Source organism: Emys orbicularis, chromosome 12 (genome assembly GCF_028017835.1).
Source record: "Emys orbicularis isolate rEmyOrb1 chromosome 12, rEmyOrb1.hap1, whole genome shotgun sequence".
NCBI lineage: Eukaryota > Metazoa > Chordata > Testudines > Emydidae > Emys > Emys orbicularis.
The window spans coordinates 17,365,585-17,388,368 of NC_088694.1; the positions used below are offsets into that span (position 1 = coordinate 17,365,585).

The following is a 22,784-nucleotide window of genomic DNA, read 5'->3' on the forward strand; positions in this document are numbered from 1 at the left end:
CTGACAGTTGGGTATTTTCCCCAATTTAACCATTTAAAAGCTTCTCAAGATACTGGCATCACCTTATGCCTGGGGTCTGCATTCACCCATGTCTAGAACAAGCTATCGAGGTATTTGGTCATCTCCACGACTGTGGTATTTGAGCACCTCAAACACAAATGAATTTTTCTTCACAACATAGGGAAACATAATCCCCATTTTACACATGGGGTGCTGAGGCCAGGAGATCAAATGACTTGGCTAAGATCCAACAGGAAATCTGCTTAGCACAGTTCAGATTTGAACCCTGATGTCTAGAGACCCAGGCTCTGCTTAACCACACAACCTTCCCATTCATATACAGAAGCACACACTTCAATCCATTTAAGAAGTTACCTCAGTACTTTTAATGATTTTTAGTACATCATAATCTTCCACATTACAGCAGTGGGTTGAACCCAGCTTGCAGGGGGTGAATACAGCCATTATGGACACAAGAACACTTGACATAGTATGTTACTGCATAAAAAGACGTCAAGATCCATAGATGGTCAATCCCTTCCAATGAAATGGCTCGTGAGCTTTGAGACAATAAATTAAGAGATGCCTAGGGGCTTTAGTAAGGAGGCAGGACATGCAGTATTTCTTACTCCACACAGAAAGAGGGAAGCTTGACCATGAAGTCATTGCAGAGCAATGTGGATACAACAGCCTAGACTCGGGATATTTTGCTGTCACTTTGGCAAATGTTCGCAATATTAACAGGAGAGCTTTCTGCTACTTCACAGGGCAACTTCTGCTTCATGCTGACATTGACAACTCCTTCACCTGTCAAGGGAAAGTCAAGATTTAGTCATATGAACTCTGCCTATTTTACAGACAGTTAAAGCAGTTCTTTCACTTTGCACTTCTAGAGTGACACATGGGAGTTTGAGCCAGGATTCAACCTTGTGTGTTTGTGTTCTCCACAAGCTAAAATAAGGAACAGCTACTTCTCCCTCCATATCACTTAGAGCATCTTAAGACCCAATGCAGCTACAGCAGTAAATGCAAACTTAGTACAGCAAGACACCCACATAAATCTGCTTTTTCAGTTCATTATGTTTAAAGATTTTGGAAAAATTAAGACACACAACTGTTTGCTTCTTCATAACAGATTGAACTTTTCAGTCCCCTCTGTTTTAAGATATTGTTTCCAAGGTTAAAAGAAAAAAAGCAAGAAAGAAAACCAGGGCCATTTCCTGGGCTTGATGAAGGGAAGTGTATAAAGGAGGCAAACACCTTGAATGAAGAGTTGAGGCGCACAATAATAATCTTAAACAAAAGCTCTTTTTACTCACTAAAGTTAAATTTGCTGTTAAGACCAGTTTCAAAGTAATTTTGAATAAATATCATCCTTTTCCCCCCTTAATTGAGCTTTCCACCCCACAAGTCCTGTGACATGAGCACTAATCACTAAAGGGGATTTAAGTGCCTAAGCAGAATTTATAATTTTCAAGAGCACCAAGATGCCTAATGCCCATTGATTTCAAATGGGAATTAAATGGTAGGTGCTTTGGAAAATTCTACTAGGCATCTGTCTGCATCTAATACCTTTTTAAAACCTGACCCACCTTCAGTCTTTCAGGCTGGATGGGACCTGAAGTACTAACAAAAGTCTGCTGATGACCCACCCACAAACACATCATAAACAAGAGCAGAAACCCCAGCCATACCCCTCTCCCCAAAAAATAAATTCAGTCACTTTGAACACAGCAGTAATACACACAAGCTATTTTTACAGTCAGCTATGCCAATGACCTACATTTTGTTTTAGACTGGTACAGCAGTCTCTGCAGGGCCCATAAAAACATGGATTGTGGTCAATACCGATCAGTTAATGCAGGGGTAGGCAACCTATGGCACGCGTGCCGAAGGCGGCACGCAAGCTGATTTTCAGTGGCACTCACACTGCCTGGGTCCTGGCTACCGCTCCGGGGGGCTCTGCATTTTAATTTAATTTTAAAATCAAGCTTCTTAAACATTTTAAAAACCTTATTTATTTTACATACAACAATAGTTTAGTTATATATTACAGACTTATAGAAAGAGACCTTCTAAAAACATTAAAATGTATTACTGGCACGCAAAACCTTAAATTAGAGTGATTAAATGAAGATTCGGCACACTACTTCTGAAAGGTTGCCGACCCCTGAGTTAATGTGTGTTACATATGTTGGTGACTATATATAAACTATCTTCAAGTGTTATTGAGATGTGTGCAAAGAGCACCCTCAATTACTGCCTGCCTTCAAAGTAGTCTACATTTATGTGCAATCATTTTGGACATACAGGCCTTGGGCATGGAGCACTATATGTAATTGGTATTTACATAGCAACATGAACAGGGAAAGCATCTCTGCATCTGTGGAATCAGACAGCCTGGCTAAAATGCAAGTTTGGGTCAGCATTGCCGATCTGATGGGGAAAAAAGTTTGAAGTCATCACATTCCACAGAATGACACGCCTTTCAGGTTGTCAAACACTTTTTTGCAAAAAATTAAAACCCCAGTTTACCTTTAGAAGATCTTCAAGTCTAGGTCTATGGACAACATAATAGTCCCTGCAAGAGAGATATTGTACAGGAGAATTAATGACTTTCAAGGGCTGCTGGCATTTAAAATATTCAATCTGCATCTTAGAAAGTCTATGATCTACAGACCAGTAAGTGGGTGCATTTGAATGACAAAGGTTTATTTTATATTCCACATTGAGTGCCACTAGTAATCTAACTGAATTGCTAAGAACAAGTATCAAATTATGAAACAATTTTAACAGCAATACAGGAGAGAAGACTTACTACTTTATGCCATCAATAAATCCACTCAATGAATTATCAAGTCATTATTTGAAGAAAACCTTTCTATTAAGGCTTGATGTACTCGGTAGTGTTCACATGTGATCTCTTTATGCACACAGCACCAATCACAGCACACCTCAGGTGCTGCAAATTTTGCCTTCACGCTATATACAGATGCACTAGCTATCACATGCCCTGGCTGTCTGCACAGCCACAATGGCCCTGAAAATTCTGTACCTGGCACCACCATCATCATAATTCTGGTTCCATAAACTGTTATGCAATGCTGGTAACTAGGCCACAGGGGTTACTCTACCTAAACCTGGGAACTCACATTGGCTTTGCTGTTCACTTTTATTTACAGACTTGGACAGAGCCACTATGGAGCTATTTGGGCATAAGCTTTCATGGGTAAAAACCCCACTTCTTCAGATGCATGGATCTGAAGTGGGTTTTTTTTTTTTTACCCACGAGAGCTTATGCCCAAATAAGTATGGCTCTAAGGTGCCACCAGACTCCTCGTTTTTGTGGATGCTGATTAACAAAAACAGGGCTACCTCTCCGATATTATGGAGCTGTTCCTGCAATATACTTCTGGTCCCCTGCTCATTCTAGCATTTACTCATTCCATTCCATGACAAACTATTAAGCTATCACAATGGGATCTGCCTAACAGGATGCAAGAGACACAAGGTGGGCGAGGTAATCTCTTTTATTGAGCCAATTTCTGTTGGTGAGACAGACAAGCTTTCGAGATTCACAGAGCTCAACACACATCAGCAGCAAACCCTTTCCTTCCACCCTTGACTGGCCTGCATTTCATGGGTCATGCATTTACAGACATTTTCTCAATGCTCTCAGACTTCCACAAATGTTCCCATTCACGGACCATTTGCAAAGCTAAATGACCCCCAATCAATTATGTGCCCATTGCCATCCAGCAACCTGAGCAATGGTGGATTGGCTGGGCCCTGGCTTTTCATGTTCCTCACCACTAGACATGCACTGCTGTTTACATGCAGTATTTGCCACCTATGTCTAAGGCTGGCAGACTTGGTCAGCAACAGACATGTGGGGGCAATGGAGGGATGAGATATTTCTGTATTAAGGATGCATCTAAAGTGAAAGGGGTTTTTTTGTTTTTTTTAAATGATACCTAAACAGAATGTTTAAAAGCAAAGGCTGCAGTCACTCCTACTTGGGAGGCACTATGCACAAACTTCTAGCCTGAGAGGGTGAAGGATTAAATAAATGTCTGTCTTGTCTATTAGAGCGTAAACTCTTCAGGGCAGCATGTCTACTATTGTTGGTACAGTGACTAGCATAATGGGGCCCCATTCTCAATTGGCCCTTATGCACTACCATAATAAGTAAGTGGGATACATGACTGTGTTTAAAGCCGTCTCTCCCTTATAGGGAGAAATTATTTGTGATTGCTGTCATATACTGAAAGATATTTATTCAGAAACTTACCACTCTCCCCTATTAATGGCTCACAAGTGGCTTGTTAACCAGGGCAGTTGCCACTCTTTCCAAGTCTGCTTCAGGTCACCATGTCACCTTTCTCTCAGTGAGCCAGGTATCCTACGCTCATGTTGCTCCACCTTGCTGCCATGGACCTAAAATGTACAAAGCCATGGGGTGGGATTAACTACAGAGTATGTGTGTGTTGGGGGGGGGGGGGGGGAGAGGAGGGAAAGAGAGAAGAGGAGAAGCGGCCATTCCCTGATGGTGTATCAGACTGAATCTGGCTAAAGCAATGAAAAATCAACACTGTCGCTCTGATGGGGAAAAAAGTTTAGTCATCACGTACACCAGCGAGATCTCAGCTCCAGAGTGAGCTGGAGGGAAGTGCCAGGACAGCATGCAAATGACACCCTAGTTTGCATGCAGTTTCAGCAAGACAGACACATGTGACCTATGTAGCTAACTGGTTATCTGCACATTAGGTTGGCATGCAACTGCACAAATGCACTTCACTTTTTTAATAAGTCAGCCATAAGAATACCAGTTACATGTTTCAGCCAGAAAATTGTGAGCACCTAGCATCCATCAAAATTAGAGACTGCAGCACCTTAGAAGCTTAAGATAGAAGAGCCGGTTGTTTGGTCATATGTGGGGAAGGGGAAAAACATGCTGAGAAACAAGGCGAAGAAATGAAACAGCAGCGTTACAGGAGCAGATAGAGACAAGGGTTGGTAAAAGAGCAGCACTTTAAAAATGGGAGCCTAAGATAGCAAAGAGACTAGGATATTGGACAGAGAAAGTGGCAAAAAGGATGCAAAATAAGAGTGGCTTACATCTGTTGGCTGGGGCAATGGTGGTTTGGGGTATGACAATTTACCATGGAGAGGGCCATACAGAGTATTAAGCTACTTAGACTGTAAACTCTTTGGGGCAAGCCCATTTTTGTTCGGTCTGTACAATGACTGCTTAGTCCATCTAACTAGCAAACTTGGAGTGCAAGCTACAGCCACCCCCACCTGGGCTGCCCTAAGCAACGCTTCACACAGTAGTTACATGCAGGCACCAAGAAACAAAAACTTGTAAAACAGCAGTGAAGGGTATTTATTCATAGACGGACTTACCGCTGCCTCCTCCATGAGGGTCACAGGGGGCAATGGACACAGTGGGTTCATAACCAGAGCACCGGTGCTTCCTGCTGGTTCTATGCTGGGGCCGCGCCTGGCCTTGCTCTACCCAGCCAGGTCTCCAGCACATGTTGCTCGCGCCTGCTTGGTGGACCTGAGAAGCAGAAGACCGAAGAGGCGAAAGAGATTTAGTCTCGCTGAGCATCCGGCGGGAGCAAAGCAAAGGCCGCCTCCCCGGGCTGGTGCATCAGACACAATCTGGCTTAGAGCAGCGAAATCAACACTGTCGCTCTGATGGGGAAAAAAGCTTTAGTCATCACGTGCACCAGCGAGACCCCAGGCTGCGGGCGAACCCCTGGCTGGGGAGCAGAGAGCGGCCAACCCAGTCAGCGGCCAGACACCCCCGGGCCCTCTTCCAGGGAGAGCGACAGTCCGCTGGAGAACGGGGGGTGGCGGCCAGCGAGAGAGCAGCCTGGAGCAGCAGAGGCAGCCGCTAGCGAAGGACTCCCCCAGGCAGCAGGGCGCGGCCGAGGTGCAGCCGGATCCGCGCGGCCCCTCCAGAGGGGACACCCCATCAATACAGGCCGAGTGCAGCAGTAGGGGCTGCGAGGCACTGCTGGAGCTGGACAGGGGACAGGCACCTGCGCGGACGGCCGCGGATGGCACTGGATTGTACACACCCCGCACAAGCCACTCACCACTACTCTCAATGAAGGGAACGAAAAAGGGAGCGTCTGCTCGCAGCACGCCCTTATATAGTGGACTGTGCCTGACTGCGCATGCTCCACGCACGTGTACCTGGGAAACGTAGTCCCCGAGGAGCTGTCTGTGTCGGGCCATGCTCGTTTCAGCATGCCAGGGCTCACCGCTCTGGGCGCTCTCTAATCGGGCTCCCTCCCCGCTGGCCAGTCAGACACAGAAAGGCTGAGCGGTTGTGCAACCCACGACCGCCTGCCCACGGTTTGTAGGAGGAGGAGATGGGCCTGGAGTTAAAGGGTCTGGTTTGTCCCTTCTCTAAGGCAGCCACACACCAGGACGGGTCTGGGTTGGTAAAACCCCATCAAGCAGGTCCTGTGCCCAGGTGGGCCTGAGACCACCAGGCGGGAGTCTGGGCAAAGACAGCAAAGAGAAAGTGTAACGGGTCCTGGAAAGGAGCGTGCCTGTTTCATTCCAGGCCAGTGCTTTGCACTAATGGCAGTTTTCGCATCAAAAGCAGGCAGGACTCTGACATTTAGCACATCAGTGCAGTGGTTTCAGGGCAGCAACTGTGGCACTCAAGAGTTCAAGCTTGTGCAACGTTTCATAAATGAAACGCTCCCCAACTGTTACACATTCAGTAAATCCTTGAGCTGCAAATCTAAGGCCTGATCCTGCTGCAAGCTGCTGAGTGCTCTCAATTCCTGGTGAAGTCAATGAGAATCGAGGGCAGTTAGCACCTTGCAGGATCAGGCTCCTAATGCCTCCATTGTAGTACAGATCCCTCTCACTTATTGGTAGCGGTGGCAGGCCTGTATAATCTCTTAATCCAGCATTTCCCTATATATCCTTTCTGGACTGTGCTGTCTGAGGCCGTCACTACATTGGCGTTCCACAGACTGCTCCTAATTTAAAAGAAAAGAAACAATGGGTGTGCTTATAGATTTTCTGCTCCTCACAGCTAAAGTTGTGGGCTATATAATCCAGTCCCTTATGCGGTGGATAAAGAGGCCCACCGAGAAAAGAGTCACCAATGAAATATGTTTAATAACAGGTACGGCCAGTGCAAGAGGACTGGGTCGGCATTTTGCTTTAGAACTCGCCCAAAGAGGTGCGACGCTTGTCCTGTGGGATATAGACACAGATGGTAATGAAAAGACTGTGGTGCAGGTGAGGGAGCTGGGGGCCAAGGCTTATGCTTACACCTGTGACGTGAGCCAGCGAGAGGACGTCTATAACACTGCAGAGAGAGTGCGTCGGGAGGTGGGAGATGTCACCGTCCTGATAAATAATGCTGGGGTTGTAGCAGGGAAACCAATCTTGCAGTGCTCAGATGAAATTCTGGAAAGGACCATGAAGACTAACTGCCATGCGCATTTCTGGGTAAGTGTCATTTAGTTCAAAAAACCAAGTATAAGATGATTGAGAGGCAGGTGCCCTTGTACGTCAGGCACAGGCTTGGAAGCAAGCGCCGGTTTCGGTTCCTTACTCTGCCTCTGACCTGCCGTCTAACCCTAGAGAAGTCACTTTACTTCAGTGTGCCTCTTTCACTTATCTATTTATGCTCTTTATTAGAGACAAGGTGGATGAGGATGTTTTTTATTGGACCAACTTCTGTTAGTGAAAGAGACAAGCTCTTCCTCTTTGTGACTGGGACTGACTCTTACTTCTCACCCTCCAGCACGTCCTGAAGGCAACCGATATGGCCTATTTTAGACCAACGACAGAAGTGAACTACAGAGTCCAGAGCGGTGGGAGATGCAGCAGGGCCCCTCTACTTGGGAATTCACCCACCCCTTTATCCCTGAAGGCAAAAGTCTTACCCTTCAGGACATGCTGGAGCAGAACCCATCCATTTGTTCAGGGATTTGGGACAGGGTGGGTTCCCTGTATTTGGGTGCTGTTAATTCACTGTCTGACTTTGGACAGTGGGGTGTCTCAAGGAGAAGGGGCGGCTCAGAGTGGTGGGCTGAGGGGAAGGGGCAGTGCATCGCGTGCTGCTCCTAGGGGCTCGCGAGTGATGGCAGCAGGAGGGCATTGCATCACAATGGGGTGGAGGGGTGGGGCGCTGGAGCCCCACCCACTCCAATCCCCACGGTGGGGACGCTGTCACTGTCCAAGAGACCCGAGCTGCTGGACAGGAAGCAATGCAGCAAGTGGGTGCCCCCCAGCCACTGACCACCGGTCCCGAGCGCGCTGCACCACCCAGGCTGCCCAAGCCGGATGCCACAGGCCAGGCACGGCTGGTGATTAGAGCCCTGTACGGTTGTATCCGCATCTGATCCACTTTCTGCAAAAATGGTCTGTGGATATCCATGGATTTGCAGGGTTCTATAACTCATAGCATCCAGTTAGACCTTGAAGTGGACACATCCTGTTGAGACAAGCATCAGAAGGGGGATATTTACCACAATCTCTGCCTTCTAAATGGGTCCTGGCATCACATGGCCAGTTTAACATTTGAAATATTAGTTCCTTCTTAACCTTTTTGGAGACAGGTTGAGATTCCCTTTTCATTGGGAAGACCCCTCTACTCACTACTAGAGTTCAATATTTGCAGTACAAAAAATTCCAAAGATTTGAGTCAAGGTTATCAATAGATCTCAAAGCACTTTGCAAAGTTGGATGAGCATCATTATCTCAGAAGGGAAAATGTAAGGTTCAGAGAAGTTAAGTGACTTGTCCAACGGCATACAAATGCAATGAAAAAATTGGAAATAGAATCCAGGTATCCGAGTCCTGTACCCGATCCAGTCTAGATCACACTAGCAACTGTATTCCTTCAGGTCTGTATATTATTCTCATTTTTAGACTAGGTGGTTATACATTTTATTTGTCATTTTATTAGTCCAAGATGAAATTTAGCATAAAAATTACATTTGGAGCAGCTATTCCCTAGCTAAAATTAAAAGCAATGGCAATCAGTCGTACTCCAAGGCTTGATAAGGTCACCAACAGAGAACAGAGATAACCCCCATTGATTAGTATTACTAGTTTGGTACCCACTGTGGTGGGTTTATCCCTTCCTCTGAAGCATCCTGCACTGGTTATTGAGAGAGAGAGAGAGATCAGATACAATGCGGCAAGCTTCTCATGCTCGTATTTTCTGAACCAAAACATTAGAAAATCAGAGCATTGAATCCAAACCCAGTAAATTATCACAACCCTTCCTACATGAGAGAATAGACTCCATAATTGTTTATGATCAAATATTTTAGTTTGCACTATGCAGAACCTCAGGGTCCCATGGGACACAGTTCAGGAGTGGATTGATTTTTCTATTTTGGGTTCTCTCCAAGGATTGTTATTATTTATTATTTGTATTACTGTATTATATTATTGGGGAGGGATAGCTCACATGTTTGAGCATTAGCCTACTAAACCCGGGGTTGTGAGTTCAATCCTTGAGGGGGCCATCTGGGGCAAAATCAATACTTGGTCCTGCTAGTGAAGGCAGGGGGCTGGACTCTATCCTTTCAGGGCCCCTTCCAGTTCTATGAGATAGGTATATCTCCATATTTTTTTTTTATTATAGTAACATGTAGGAAGTCCAGTCTTTGTCCAGCAGCTAAGGGGCTCCTGGTCCAACAGAATAAAAGACTACAGTCCCTGATTCATTCATTACAAACTCTCAACCTCACCCTAAGCAGAGTCCAGGCAAAAAAATAAAAATTAAAAAAAAAATTCCAGTTTTCCAAATCTATAAAACCAAAATTTTGAATTAGTTTTACTCAACATAAAAGTGTTAATTTATGGCCAAAGATTAAGTCAGATTGAATTTCCCAGGCTTTGAAGTCTTGATAAGATCCCTTTAAATATTTCTCCACTAAGTAACGACGCTTCCAAAGAGAAAGGCATCTGTCTCGAATGAGAACAATCTGTCTCATCAATGGCACACTCAGACATGGCTGCATCAGTGATTTTATCTCCATAGATTCACCTTAGTCATGAGAACTGAATGGTCAGCCATCTGTTGCAGAAGTACTTTGACAGAGAGGGCCACATGGCATCTGTGAAAACACACTGACGGTATTTCTCAATCTGCATTGCTTGGGCAGTGCAAGCGCAGCCGTTCACGTTTAGAAAGGTCAGCCAAGCAGAGTGTTCCCATCCCTGTGATAGCATACACATGACAGGGTGGTTTCCAAGGTGGAACTCTGAGCTGCTTCCCAGAATTTCCCTGGTGAATGAAACCTCCTCTGTTGGCCAGGCTAAGATCAACAACAAAAGAGGTGGTGTTGAAGGGATAGTGCAACACAGCACAGCAAGGGGGAAAGCTGAGGAACCCTCCCCATTCATGTCTTGGCTTCAGGTCTACGAGCTTTGAGAAGCAGAGTGATCTACTGGAACAAACAAAGGATTAGGCAGTGAGCAGTCCTGGGTTTCACATCCCATTGTGCTGACGACTCCCTCTATAGCTCTTACTTATGTAACCACTCCGTGCCTCAGTTTCTCTCTGTGTAAAATGAACATTGGTTCTGCTGAGTAACCAAATATAGCCATTTGGTTGCTCAGATCTACCAAGTTACAGGAAGCTTTAGCACAATTTGACTTGCCACACTGGTTTTTCAACCAACCAATCAGCCTATGTTTCATAATTGAGATTCTTGTGACAGCATCCAAATCAAAACCAAGCTGAAGAAAAGTATGTCCTGAAACCCTAGTGGATGGTTTAAGGATGTTATTTAAAATCTGACAAGAGTGCAAGAAGACATCCTGCAAATGTGTGAACTAGGATATGAAAATATACCAATTCTCTCTACAGAGCTAGCCAGAGGAGAAACCCACATGAGGTATTCTGTGCTCACTCTCTCAGAGACAACCTAACCTATGCGGTTTCACCCACCTCCTTATCTAGAGGGATCATATGGAGATAAAGTGCTGAGTGCATATAGGCGTTATGCAAAACATTATATTATAAAAATGCCCATTTAAATTCTGGTAACAATTATTGTTCAGTATGACTTATGTTTGTAGGCAGCTAATTCTGGAAAGTAGCTTATCAGCCAGGACTTGGGGAATGAGGTCTGGCTCCCCATTAATCCTGGTTTCACAGCACTGAAAGATGAAAAGACAATCAGAGGAAGGACATTTTAAGAGGATTGCAGTGAAAACTAATCTTGTTACACAGCAAAACCATCTCACATGTGCAACTGAAAAGGAACTTTAAATGGGCATCAGTGTTTCCTAAATTGGCAGGATAGGGAAAGTGGGAGGGCCTAGGATAATCAAACACATGAGACACAGCTATTTTGGCTGGATTTACTTAATCTCCCTGGGTAACATTCAGATATTTTCATAGAAATCTCTTTGGCTGGAGCAGTGTTTAAATATGGTTTCTTAACTCACTTTGGGTTGATTGTAGCAGGGCCCTTATGAAGGCAGAGTAAAGTTTGTAAGTGCATAATAAATGGTCAGAAGCCACCTCAGCTCCCATTGTTTTTCACTTTTGGATGCAGACAGAGCTCCTCTCTGAGAGATTCACTGGCTTCCAGCCAGCTTATGAAAGCTTTGCTGGATCCCAGCCATTTATCAGTGCATTACCCAACAGAACACGTCTCCCAAGTGACAGCGGACAGTTGTCAGAGTGCGCACTCTCTTGGCATGGATGCTTTTGGCACAGCACTACAAGGTAAAGATGCTTCTGGGCTGTGTCTGCATTTAGCATTTTAGCTTTGTCTACATTAGAGGTGGTTGTTCTCCTGACAGTGTCTCCCCACCAGTGGGAGCAATGATAGGAGTGGCTGCTGGCATTGGAACCACTCTATTGTCTAAGCCTGCGCAGAGAGGCTCTAGCCAACGGGATGGTTACAAGGTCGCTGGCGGCCTGAATTACACTGTTGCTCTCATTGCTGTCCACAGTATGCTAATACTCTCAGAGCTCTACAACGGTGGTTCTGCAATGCAGAAGTCTTCCAGGGGATGCACATCAACTCATCTAGATATTTGCCTTGTTTTACAACAGGCTCCATAAAAAGCACTAGCGAAGTCAGTACAAACTAAAATTTCATACTATGATGTTATATTGCTCTAATATACTATACACTGAAATGTAAGTACAATATTTATATTCCAATAGATTTATTTTATAATTATATGGTAACAAGAAGAAAGTCAGCAATTTGTCAGTAATAGTGGGCTATGACACTTTTGTATTTTTATGTCTGATTTTGTAAAGCAAGTAGTTTTTAAGTGAGGTGAAACTTGGGGGTACACCAGACAAATCAGACTCCTGAAAGGGGTACAGTAGTCTGGAAAGGTTGAGAGCCACTACTCTACAATCTGGAAAATCTTCATTTGCAGCTGAACATTAAAGGGATGTGTTTTCAACAATCTCTAAATGTGAACGCCCTGTACTGGCAGACTGTCATTCTTTTGCTCAAGTGCCCAAATAAAAGTTAATAAAACAAGAAAAATGTCTGAGTTGCCAAAACTGATCACACTGGTTTCTGCGGGATCCTTAAGTGTTTAGCATGTAAATGGTCAACTGCTAGATATGGGCTTGAACCAGAACCCTGGATCTGAACTATCCCAAACTTGGATGGAGTTGAGATCAAAACAGCAGCTTTGGCCTCTATGTAATATAAGAAGCTAAACCAAAACCACAGAGCCAAACACCCCCAAACATTGGGCAAGTTCCAATCCAGGTTGTAATGTTACAGCTCAAGCCCATCTCTCCTAGCTGCCTCATGTTAAATCACATGCGTCGTTGACTTGAATGCCATGAAAAATCTCTCATCTGAAATCAGCAACGCTGCTAAGGGGCTGTGTGGAAAGTTCATAAAAATACACCCGTCAGCATCTTTACTGCACATTGGGAAAATCTCCATGCAGCTGCCAAATCAGAAACATGGACCATTCGGAATAAGGAAATTGCAAATGCCTAAAAATCATCTAGTCCACATAATGGAATAAGGGCGAGTAAAAGCAGCTGCTTCTCTGCAGGAATAGTTGAGCCATGAGTCTTTTAATCTGCAGCTAAGAATAGAAATAAACGTGTGTCCTAGCAGCGCATCAGCAAAACAGACCTTGGAGCTTTGTACCCACTCTCTTAGATGTGCAAGTGTCATAGGCGAATGGTGCACATGAATAAGCTCTCTTCCTTCTGTCCATACAGACTGTCAAGGCTTTCCTTCCAAGAATGATGGAGATGGACCATGGTCACATTGTGACGATAGCAGGATCCTTGGGCCTCTTTGCAACAGCTTGTATGGCGGTCAGTAGCTATGGATCACCAAAGTGTGTGCTTTCCTTTCACTCCCCCTCCCCTCGGCAGCTGGTGCTGCAGGCTCCCCCCGATTCAATCAGGGGTATTTATGGTATAAATTCATGAACAGGCCACGTACTGTGATTTTTTGTTTCTTGCCCGTGACCTGTCCATGACTTTTACTAAAAATACCTGTGATTAAATCGTAGCCTTACTTTTCAGTTGTAATTAATTTCATGGGTGTTCCTCCCCCCAAAAATGTGGTTGATAAAACAGAAGGCATCACTAGGGAGGGGTGTAGGTTAGTGGCCCAAGCACAGCACTCCTGAGTTCTAATACCACCTCTTACACGGATTCTGGGGGGCCTTGGGCAAGCTACTTAATCCTTTCCAGCCTCAGTTTCCTTATAGCTAAAAGGCAAAGAGTAATCATTACCTCCATCACAGGCACGTGGAAAGTGTTATGTCAGTATGGAGTTTCTTGTGGATTTCTAGACACATGGTCCTGTATTCCCAAATCTCAGCACCTTGTTTTTCCCCATCTTTAAGATGGAGATAACAATGCATATCTACCTGTTAAAGCACTTTGGAACAGTCAGAATGAAATGCAAATATTATAACCTAAGACACCCAAATCCCATTGAAATTTAGTAGCATTTGGGCACCTAGCTCTATTTGAAAACCTCAGCCATAGTTTGTTGCATTATTTTCCTGAGACTGGGATGACCTTTGTTAAAGAGCTGGCATACATATGAAAATTCAATGTCAGCAATTGTCAGCTTTGGCAAGCACCCCGATTATTTCCCCAGCATGTTTCAAATGTGTGTGTGTTGTGGAGTTCAGTCTATTATCCATATTAAAAACGTGGGGGGTTTATTGAGAGATCTGCTTATCACAATAGCTTATTGGTGCTAAAACCTCTAAACATGTTCTCAAGTTCTGAGGAGGGGGCAAGTCAAGTGTGAGAGAAAATTACCTGGAATGTACAATAAAAATAGGATGTTAGATGCTAATGGAAAGGCCGTCAGAAGCAATCTGACAGCCCAAACAAGGTAAAGGATGGAAAATGGGGTCCCTGAAATTAAGAAAAACCAACAAATGATTTTCCTTCATTATAAATATGGGGGTTTTATGCATCTGTTTAAAGTGCAATGACAATATTTATTAGGCATTTGCAAAGTATTACAGGAGCAGTATTAATGCAGAGGTTGGATTTTAAAAAGCAAGAACGATGGTGTAAATGCACCTCACTTCTCAGGTCTGCACTGACCTGATTTGTACGGGGAAGTGAGGCTCACAATTGTGCACACTTTTTGCAAGCAAAACTGCACATCTAAGCGCTATGAAAACCTGGCTCTGAGTTGGATCCAAGCCAATGGAAAGACTCCCCTTGGGTTTTAGATCACATCCTTAGCTCATTGGCACCTGCAGTTCATCAGCAGGCATTGCTAGTAAAAGGCATTTATCCAGGGGCAAAGAAAGACACTATCCTGGATCAAAGAGATGGAGGAGATTATAGAACAATATGGTGAATCAGAAAGGAGTTTAAATCAGAGGTAAAAAGGAAAAATGTTTTGAGTACAGCCAAACTCACTGAAACATATGACAGCCTCCTTGTGTCCCATTTACTTGGGACCATCATTTGGCTCATAATATTGTTACCTCTTTTTGACCTGAGTAACTAGTCAAAGCTCAGGCCCAGAGGATGTTCCAGCTGTGAGCAGAAATTGATGTTGGAGTCTGGTGCTTTCTTTGATGCTTTAAAAAAAAAAAAAAAAAAATCAAGCAGTGTATAAAGTCCTATTTCTCCTAACACAAGAGGAGCCAAAAAACGGGATAGCTTCTCTGTTTACAGCCTCAAGCTTCTTTATCCAGCACCAGACCCAGAAGTCCCCTCTCTAGTTTCTTCCAGGGTCATACACCGTGCTTGTCCTGGCTCTCGCTCTCTCCCAGTACGTCTTGCTTCAGTTTCTGTGCTTCGGTCTCTCCGTGTGTTCTCAGTTTCTGTCTGCACTTCAGTTTGTCCCACCCACCCCTGTTTAAACATTACCCTGTCAAACCCCCCCGCCCACAGGAGCCGGCTTCCTCCTTTCCCAGGGGGTGCTCAACCCCTGCCCAGTCCCAGGCCCCGCCCCCACTCCACCTCTTCCCCCAAGTTCCCGCCCTGCCTCTTCCTGCCCAGTTCCACCCCTCCCCCCAGCACTCCTGCATGCCGCAGAAGAGCTGATTGTGGTGGGCGGGAAGGAGGGGGAGCAGTTGATCGGCAGGGCCACCAGCGGATAGGAGTCACTGGGGTGAATTGTGGCACCCACTAATTTCCCACATGGTGGTAGTTTTGGGGCAGACTCCATTATGCCTTGTTTTAGGTGGGGCCTTTTAGCTGTTTCTTAAAGCTATGTTAAGGGTGCATCACATCCATCACAGTTTCAATAAGATTTTAACCCAACCCATAACAATATTGAAAGGTGGCATGTGGAAAACTAAGCGGGTCACAAGAGTCTCCATTTTCAGCATAGGTTCATTGGAATGCTTTGGTTCAATGAGCAAACCTGCTTTGTGCAGAGAAGCCAGCCTCCGGCACTCCCGTAGCTAAGCTAGCAATTGCCATCTAATACCTGGGAGTGTTTCCAGGAGGAACAAGCCTCTTCCCCCACCTACCACTAGCCAAAGCCTCTCATTGTCCGCAGGATTACTGTGCGAGCAAGTTTGCAGTAGTTGGATTCCATGAAGCTCTTAGCCATCAGCTGAAAGCCAAGCGAATCAATGGAGTGAAGACTACCCTGGTGTGCCCCTATCTTGTCGACACAGGCATGTTCACTGGATGTAGAATCAGGTAAAACCATTTACATTCGACTCATTCGCAGACATATCACACTTGTCCAGCTGCAACTGGGGTCAGTTCCTCAGTTGTTAGGGAACCTGAAAGAACACCTCCAGCTGACTTTATAGACAACTAGAATCAGCGGACACCCCCAACGTTTAGCCTTGCAGCAACTCTGCCCTGGTTCAGCCGCTCAGATAATGGAGCAATTAAACTCTCCTTTAATTAGCCTAGCGTACTTGTCCCTTAATATTACTGAATTATAGCAGTTTGGATCACTAGTGTAGAACACTGCCGTTTTTTTAAGAAAGGGCAGACAGCAAAATCAGAAGGTAAAGCTGGCATCTCTTGATAAAAGTAAAGAGAACTTGTAAAATCCTTACCTACAAAAATGAAAATAGGAACCAGCCTTTCTCTGAGGGGTGGATGCAAATGAGAGCTTATGTAAGAAGAATCAAGCTAGAAATGGATCGTCTAGAATGATTGGACATGACCAAGAAACCAGGGGAAAATTGTAGCAAACTTTGGCAATTCTAAATTGCAGGAGCTGTCAGTACTCACATGTTCCCTCATTAACAAAACACTTCAAACTAGAGTGAACCTACTGGATAATGATACACTCACATGAAAATAAAGAGTACCTTCCTGTAAGAGAGGGAGGAACCCTATACTGAAATAGATTTCTCCATTTATAAGATCAGATCCACATTATAGCACAGGACCAGCAGACAGGATGCCCTTCTTGTATTACTGACTCTACCACTTTGAGATCTTGGACAAGTCACTTAGCTTCAAATTTACCTATTTTCACAATCACAGGAGCATTAATTGCAAAGCACCTGGAGGCCCCTGGATGCAAGGTACTAATTTTGTGCAAAGATTTCTATTAGCCTGTATAGAATTTGCAAAGAGTGCATGATTCTCTGACCAGGGGGATTGGGCCTGAATATCGCAGGATATGAGAATAAAAAATTCCAGGTGATGAAACACTACAGGGTATATAGTATTTCCTCTCCCCCCCCCCCCGAAGTAATGTCATAAGCCAAAAGGTGACATACCTTTTAAGTGTGTTTTGCAGGGTTAGGGGCTGGAGGTAGGCCTCCCCGCTCCAGCCACGCTCATGTATAACTGAATTTTAATGCTGAGCTCCCAGTTCATCTGTCCAAAGAGAACGAGCTCCCAGTAGACCAGAACTCAACTAATGTGGAGATGTTCAAAACGAACTACAGCTTGGGTACGAGACCCTCACGTATGGCTTGTCTGCACTACAAGCGCTATAGTGGTACAGGTGCAGCTAAGCCACTGCCGTGTAAGACACTTGTTACCGTGATGGAAGGGGTTTTTCAGTCACTGTAGTAAATCCACTATCTCCAGAAGCAGTAGCTTATGCTCCAATACATCTGTTAGCCTTAAAGGTGCCACAGGACTCTCTGTTGCTTTTTACAGATCCAGACTAACACAGCTACCCCTCTGATACTTAAAAATGACAGTTACCTTTGATGTTAGCATAATATAAAGAACTCCGCAATTATTGCTAGTAATCCTCACCAGGAGCCAGAATTGTTTAAATTCATTTAAGCCAGGAGCACTTGATGTCGTACATCACCAACAAGGGTGATATCTGAGCTAATACAGTAAAAGCTTTGTTATCAGGCATGTTGGGGGAATGGGTGGGGGGTGCCTGTTAGTCAAAAATTCTAGTTAGCTAAGAGTTATACTGACCCATGGAATACCAATTTTCAAAGAATTAGAATACAATCAAATGAATAAAGTATAAAATAGTATACAGGTACTCACCAATCCAGTAGTAGTACTGTACTGCAGAGTGGTTGGTTTCTTGAAGCACTTAGGTGTATACAGGTAAAGTTTTCCATACAGTAGGTTATCTTAGGACACTACATATCACTATGGGCAGTGCATGGCGTACACCCAGATCACTAAAAATACACTTAACACTAAAACTAGACTGAACATAATTTAATCTTTGGTGATTCAGAAGGCACTTCAGGGTCTTGCAGTGCATCAGTCATCATTATCAACATCAATCATCATTGTAGATGTAGGCAGTGTAGGAGATTGGGCTGAATCTGTAAGATACACCCTGAAAGTGGCTTTTTTGAATAAACCCCGGATATCAGCTTGCTTATGTCTTTTCTGCCTAAAAATAGAGTGCAGAATGTGCAATTGCATAACCTCCTGGGCAGTATACTAGTCCCAGTTACTAGATTGAAGATTTGTATTGGGAGATATCAGAAATGCCAGTTAAAAGAGCTTTCTGGTTGATAAAGTGCAGGATAACACAGCTTTTACTGTAATTAGAACAGGTTGACAGGTTAGACACCTTGGTTTATGAACTCCCCTGGATCTACCTAATATGGTTTAAAAGGAAAGGGTTGACACTTTTCCTTTATGCAGTGGTGGTTTCAGAAGGGTTATACAGAATCTAATTTTCCCCAAATTACTGATTTCTTTCTTAATGAAACATTTACCAATTGTTTTTCTAGGCGAGAGCTGGATGCTCTTCTCTCTCCATTAAAACCAGATGACTGTGTGAAGACAGCAATGAAAGGAATACTGAATAATCAGCCCACAATATGTATCCCCAGAGTAATGTACTTTGCAGTAGTTTTAAAACAGTAAGTATTTCCACTCAGGGAATTGCATCTACGTTAATTCATTTTGATGGTACTGTTTCAAGATGCAGTTAAAAGTGAAATAATTGGCTGTAGTGTTATCGGACTGTCCCAAAATGACTAGAACATTCAGATTTAATAGAAAAGTGTATCAGAAGGTTCTTGGCCTTACATAGGGCCAGGATCTGCTACTTCGGAAACCATGTTCTTTCCGCTGCAAAAAAGATTGTTTTAAATATGCAAGACGCTACACCTACATCTTATGTTTGAAATAGCAAAGACCATGGAAGTAAGATACTCTGTCAAAGGCTTCTTCAGATCGTCCGCTACATTACATTTAATGTTCAACATATCTATTAGCAATTTGGGGAATATGTTCTGAGATCTGACAGGGAGAAGATGGATTGTTTAATACTGTTATAGCTTTTCCACCATAATCTTATAAAATTTTAGTATATTAGAATAGTATTAGTAACATACAAGATTTTTTTCTTTCTTTGGATGGAGAAGGTAGCATAGATATCCTCTTAGGTAAGTTTTGTTCACTTTTCAATACATTATTTAGATCTAGTCCAAAGATTGAATCAAGGCCCTAAAAGAATTAAATGAATAATGATCTGAGAAAATTAACATATTTTCCTAATTACTGAAACTTTATTTCCAGCCTCCTTCCATGGGATGTTCAAGTTCTTGTTCACAAGTTTTTGGGTATTGATAAGTGCATGCATCCATTCATTAGACAAAGGGAAGCGAAACGCCATCTCGTAGCAACAGGAAGAGGAAGATTGGTACTTGCACGGATTTATTAACAGCTTCTGGAACACTTTCTTAATCTAAACTCAACTGGGAAAACCTGGTGAATAAACTCACTTCAATGTAGAAACATTTAAGGTATCATCTTATTTTGATCCATACTTTTTTTTTTGGTCTATGTCTACAGGCTTTCAGGAGAATTCTGACGACACCAAGCATTTATGTAATAGCTACTACACACAAGGGGGAGGGCTAGATGAAGGATATAAATACATGCATCAGCACTTGATGCTTGGTTCCTTCACTGCACATAGGCACTTCTGAAAATCCCATCCTTTAGTCTTTATGCATTAGAGCAGGAAGAGATCAGGTCTTCGACTTTGCTCCACAAGCTGGAGTAGTATTTTGACCCAAAGTCCCAGGAGATGGCAAGGAGATGAGAATAGAAGTCTTTCCAGGAATTTTTTTTTTTTTTTTTAATTGTTTTCTAGACTTCTTGGCCACCACACTATAAAGAGGGGGAGGGGTCATGTATTTTCAGACATGCTTCCCTTAGCTCCTTTTGGATGGGAAGTTTTATGCTGTATGTTCTCAGCTGGGGATATGATTAAGGGGCATGGGAAAGAATCCCCTCGTGGAGCTGGATGACTTTTTGAATTTTAAAAGTTATGAGAAACAGGAAAATTTCAAAAAAAAAAAAAAGATTTCCCCCCACCTTGTTTTTCATCAGCTGTATCCCCTTGGTTGTGCGGATATTCCATTAGAAAGCTGGGATAATCTTACAGGATGGCTGCTTGAATGCCCATTTTAGGACTTTATAGGAATATCTTAGTCTAATTGGGACCCAGGGTCCTTGTTAGTTAAAGCTAGGTGTCTAGTAAATACATGCTTTGCACATGCTTGTTTTGTGATGTGGATAGATGCTGTGCCAGGGGAAGATCCTCCCATCTCCGAGACAGTCCCTTTCCCTGGGAACAGACTAGACAATTCTGTTTTAGTTGCTTCCTGGACAGACACTTCACAGATGGAAGATTTGTTTACATGCGCCACACCCTGCTGCTGTGAGGCAGGGAGCGCCGACGGTTCCAGACATCACTGGTCTGCTCTGAAGTTTGGAGGAAGGGACCCTAATCGAAAGCTGCTCCCATCCCAGTAGTTTGTAGGATTTGTGCCTAAAGGCAAAGGCTGAAGAGGGAGTGCTTGCCTCAGCTCAAGGCAGACCACTTGGTGACAAGAGGAAGAGACATAGCTGAGCAGATAGGTCGTCTCAGTTCCACTGCACAGGAGGCAAACCAGTGCTGCGGATACGAGTATGAAACACAGATGCCATTTATAAATGTTAGCAGACTCAATGTGAAGCTTGCCTTAAGTGTGTGTTTTGATTTCGATGCTGAAAGTTGGTGTAAATTGAACTCTCTCACCTACCTCACAGGGATGTTGTGAGTATTAGTGTCTGTACAGTGCTAAGAACATGTAAAGTGCTATATGAATGCCATTACTACTATGTGAGAGAAAGCAAAGACTGAAAAGAAAGATCACTGTCTCAACTGCTGTTAGTGTAGTTGTTACGAGACTGCTGGATAGAACAGGACTAGATATTTTAAATGTTAGATTTTCCTTACACTCAGTCACGATTTGAAAGGCACACCCAGTACAATAGAACCTCAGTTATGAACACCAACGTTAAGATCTGACCAGTCAGCACACACCTCATTTGTAACTGAAGTACACAATCAGGCAGCTGCAGAGACTAAAAAAAGCAAATACAGTACAGTGCTGTGTTAAACGTAAACTACTAAAAAAATAAAGGGAAAGCAGCATTTTTCTTCTGCATAGTAAACTTTCAAAGCTGTATTAAGTCAATGTTCAGCTGTAAACTTTTGAAAGAACCACCATAAGGTTTTGTTCAGAGTTACGCACATTTCAGAGTTATGAACAACCTCCATTCCCGAGATGTTTGTAACTGAGGTTCTACTGTACGACTAAATTGCATTATTTTTTGGTCTGCAAAGCTTATCCCCTTGTTGAACGTTCGTTAGGTTCTGGGACACTGATATTGTTATAGTCAGTAACCCTAAACTTAAGACAAAAGGATAAACCCAGGAAGATTATCCATTTGCTAGACTGTTTGATTAATGAGAGCAGAAAAGGCTCCTGGACTGGTTCGACTGTGTCAAAATCTCCCATTGCATGAAAAAATTACTAAAACCAATTAAGCCAAGAGTCTGATGCAAAGGCATGTTTTTAGAACTATAAATCTTGCAGTCTGCTTATATGAGGCTCATTAGCAAAAATAAGACTTACCAGGATTATAGACGTGCAGTGCGATTTTTACTTCAATGGGAGGAGTTTGGCCAGTGGTGAACACTGTACATTTTAGTCATGTGCACACACGTTTTTAGGGATCTAAGAGGATCAAAGCAATAGGAGTTTAGCATAGAGAAAAGTCAGAGGCAGTGTTGCCTAGAGGATTCTGAACAGGGATTCAGAAAACTTGGGTTCTATTTTCAGGTCTGCTACTAGCCTGCTGGGTGATGTTGGGCAAGTCACTTCACCGCCAAGCACCTCAGTTTCTCCATCTGTAAAATGGGGATAATGATATGGCCTCCTTTGTAAAGCACTGAGATCTACTAATGGAAAATGCTATATAAAAGCTGGGTATTTATTATACACTTGTCCTATCCTACTCTGCATCAAGAGTAGACTAAATAGAACATAAAACCCAAGCAATAATGTAACAAGCAGCTCAAGTGAGTACAGCTCCAGGTGAAAAAAAAAAAAAAAAAGGGAAAAAAAAACCAAACAGCTCTCCTTTTGCATATTCTTGGCCCCACCTACCACCCACCGCCCCAATAATTTGATGTCCTGTTATCTGGCTTTGACTCCAGGCTACTTGGGCCAGGGACCTTATCCTGTGTCTAATGTACCACATACAACTATGGTGCTAGTGCCTCTAGGAATGGATTAGGTATTTGATAGTATAGACATTTGATATTTTTATGCAGTTTTGTTAAAAGTTCACGTGGAGCACTGTAATACCTCAACAGCTACACAAGCCAAGACAGCCAGAACTGTTGGCTGTCCTGTTCAGCTTAGTGAGAAGAGAGTTAACCAACTGCCGAATAGAGACTTATGGTGACCACCTGCACCATCATTCAGGTTTTCCATTATAAACGATTTTCCAGGGAATTTCTAAGTTGGTTGTAAGAATTTGCAATACAGAGTCTCAGCCTAGCAAGTCTTTTTTTTTTTTAATTTTTAAATTT

At 43.5% G+C, this 22,784-nt stretch overlaps 1 protein-coding gene, 1 long non-coding RNA gene and 3 other non-coding genes across 6 annotated transcripts; 1 reads left to right on the forward strand and 4 right to left on the reverse strand.

The window, feature by feature from the left end:
* Positions 1–362: 362 nt before the first annotated feature.
* Positions 363–6,143, reverse strand: LOC135886855 (uncharacterized). 2 transcript variants are annotated; one of them, XR_010561801.1, is made up of 5 exons: positions 6,108–6,143; positions 5,407–5,563; positions 4,292–4,437; positions 2,536–2,581; positions 363–807 (listed from the first exon to the last, which is right to left on the reverse strand). It is a non-coding gene; the product is annotated as an uncharacterized LOC135886855 (long non-coding RNA). The 2 variants fall into 2 exon arrangements; XR_010561800.1 differs by lacking the exon at positions 4,292–4,437.
* LOC135887265 (small nucleolar SNORD12/SNORD106) lies at positions 2,383–2,476 on the reverse strand. Its single transcript, XR_010561810.1, has one exon. It is a non-coding gene; the product is annotated as a small nucleolar SNORD12/SNORD106 (small nucleolar RNA).
* On the reverse strand, positions 4,546–4,637 carry LOC135887271 (small nucleolar SNORD12/SNORD106). The gene has a single exon (XR_010561814.1). It is a non-coding gene; the product is annotated as a small nucleolar SNORD12/SNORD106 (small nucleolar RNA).
* LOC135887264 (small nucleolar SNORD12/SNORD106) lies at positions 5,648–5,739 on the reverse strand. Its single transcript, XR_010561809.1, has one exon. It is a non-coding gene; the product is annotated as a small nucleolar SNORD12/SNORD106 (small nucleolar RNA).
* Positions 6,144–7,032: 889 nt separating the features above from the next.
* LOC135886938 (retinol dehydrogenase 10-like) lies at positions 7,033–19,574 on the forward strand. Its single transcript, XM_065414714.1, has 5 exons — positions 7,033–7,488; positions 13,223–13,321; positions 15,999–16,144; positions 18,637–18,768; positions 19,430–19,574. Exons 1-5 carry the CDS (start codon positions 7,033–7,035, stop codon positions 19,572–19,574), a joined length of 978 nt encoding a protein of 325 aa, XP_065270786.1.
* The last annotated feature ends 3,210 nt before the right edge of the window (positions 19,575–22,784 follow it).

Coding starts and splice junctions, on each gene's coding strand:
- LOC135886938 (XM_065414714.1), top strand. CDS start 7,033: ATGGGTGTGCTTATAGATTTTCTGCTCCTCACAGCTAAAGTTGTGGGC. Junction 16,145..18,636: donor TTCACTGGATGTAGAATCAG/GTAAAACCATTT, acceptor TTGTTTTTCTAG/GCGAGAGCTGGATGCTCTTC. Junction 18,769..19,429: donor TTTGCAGTAGTTTTAAAACA/GTAAGTATTTCC, acceptor CTTTATTTCCAG/CCTCCTTCCATGGGATGTTC.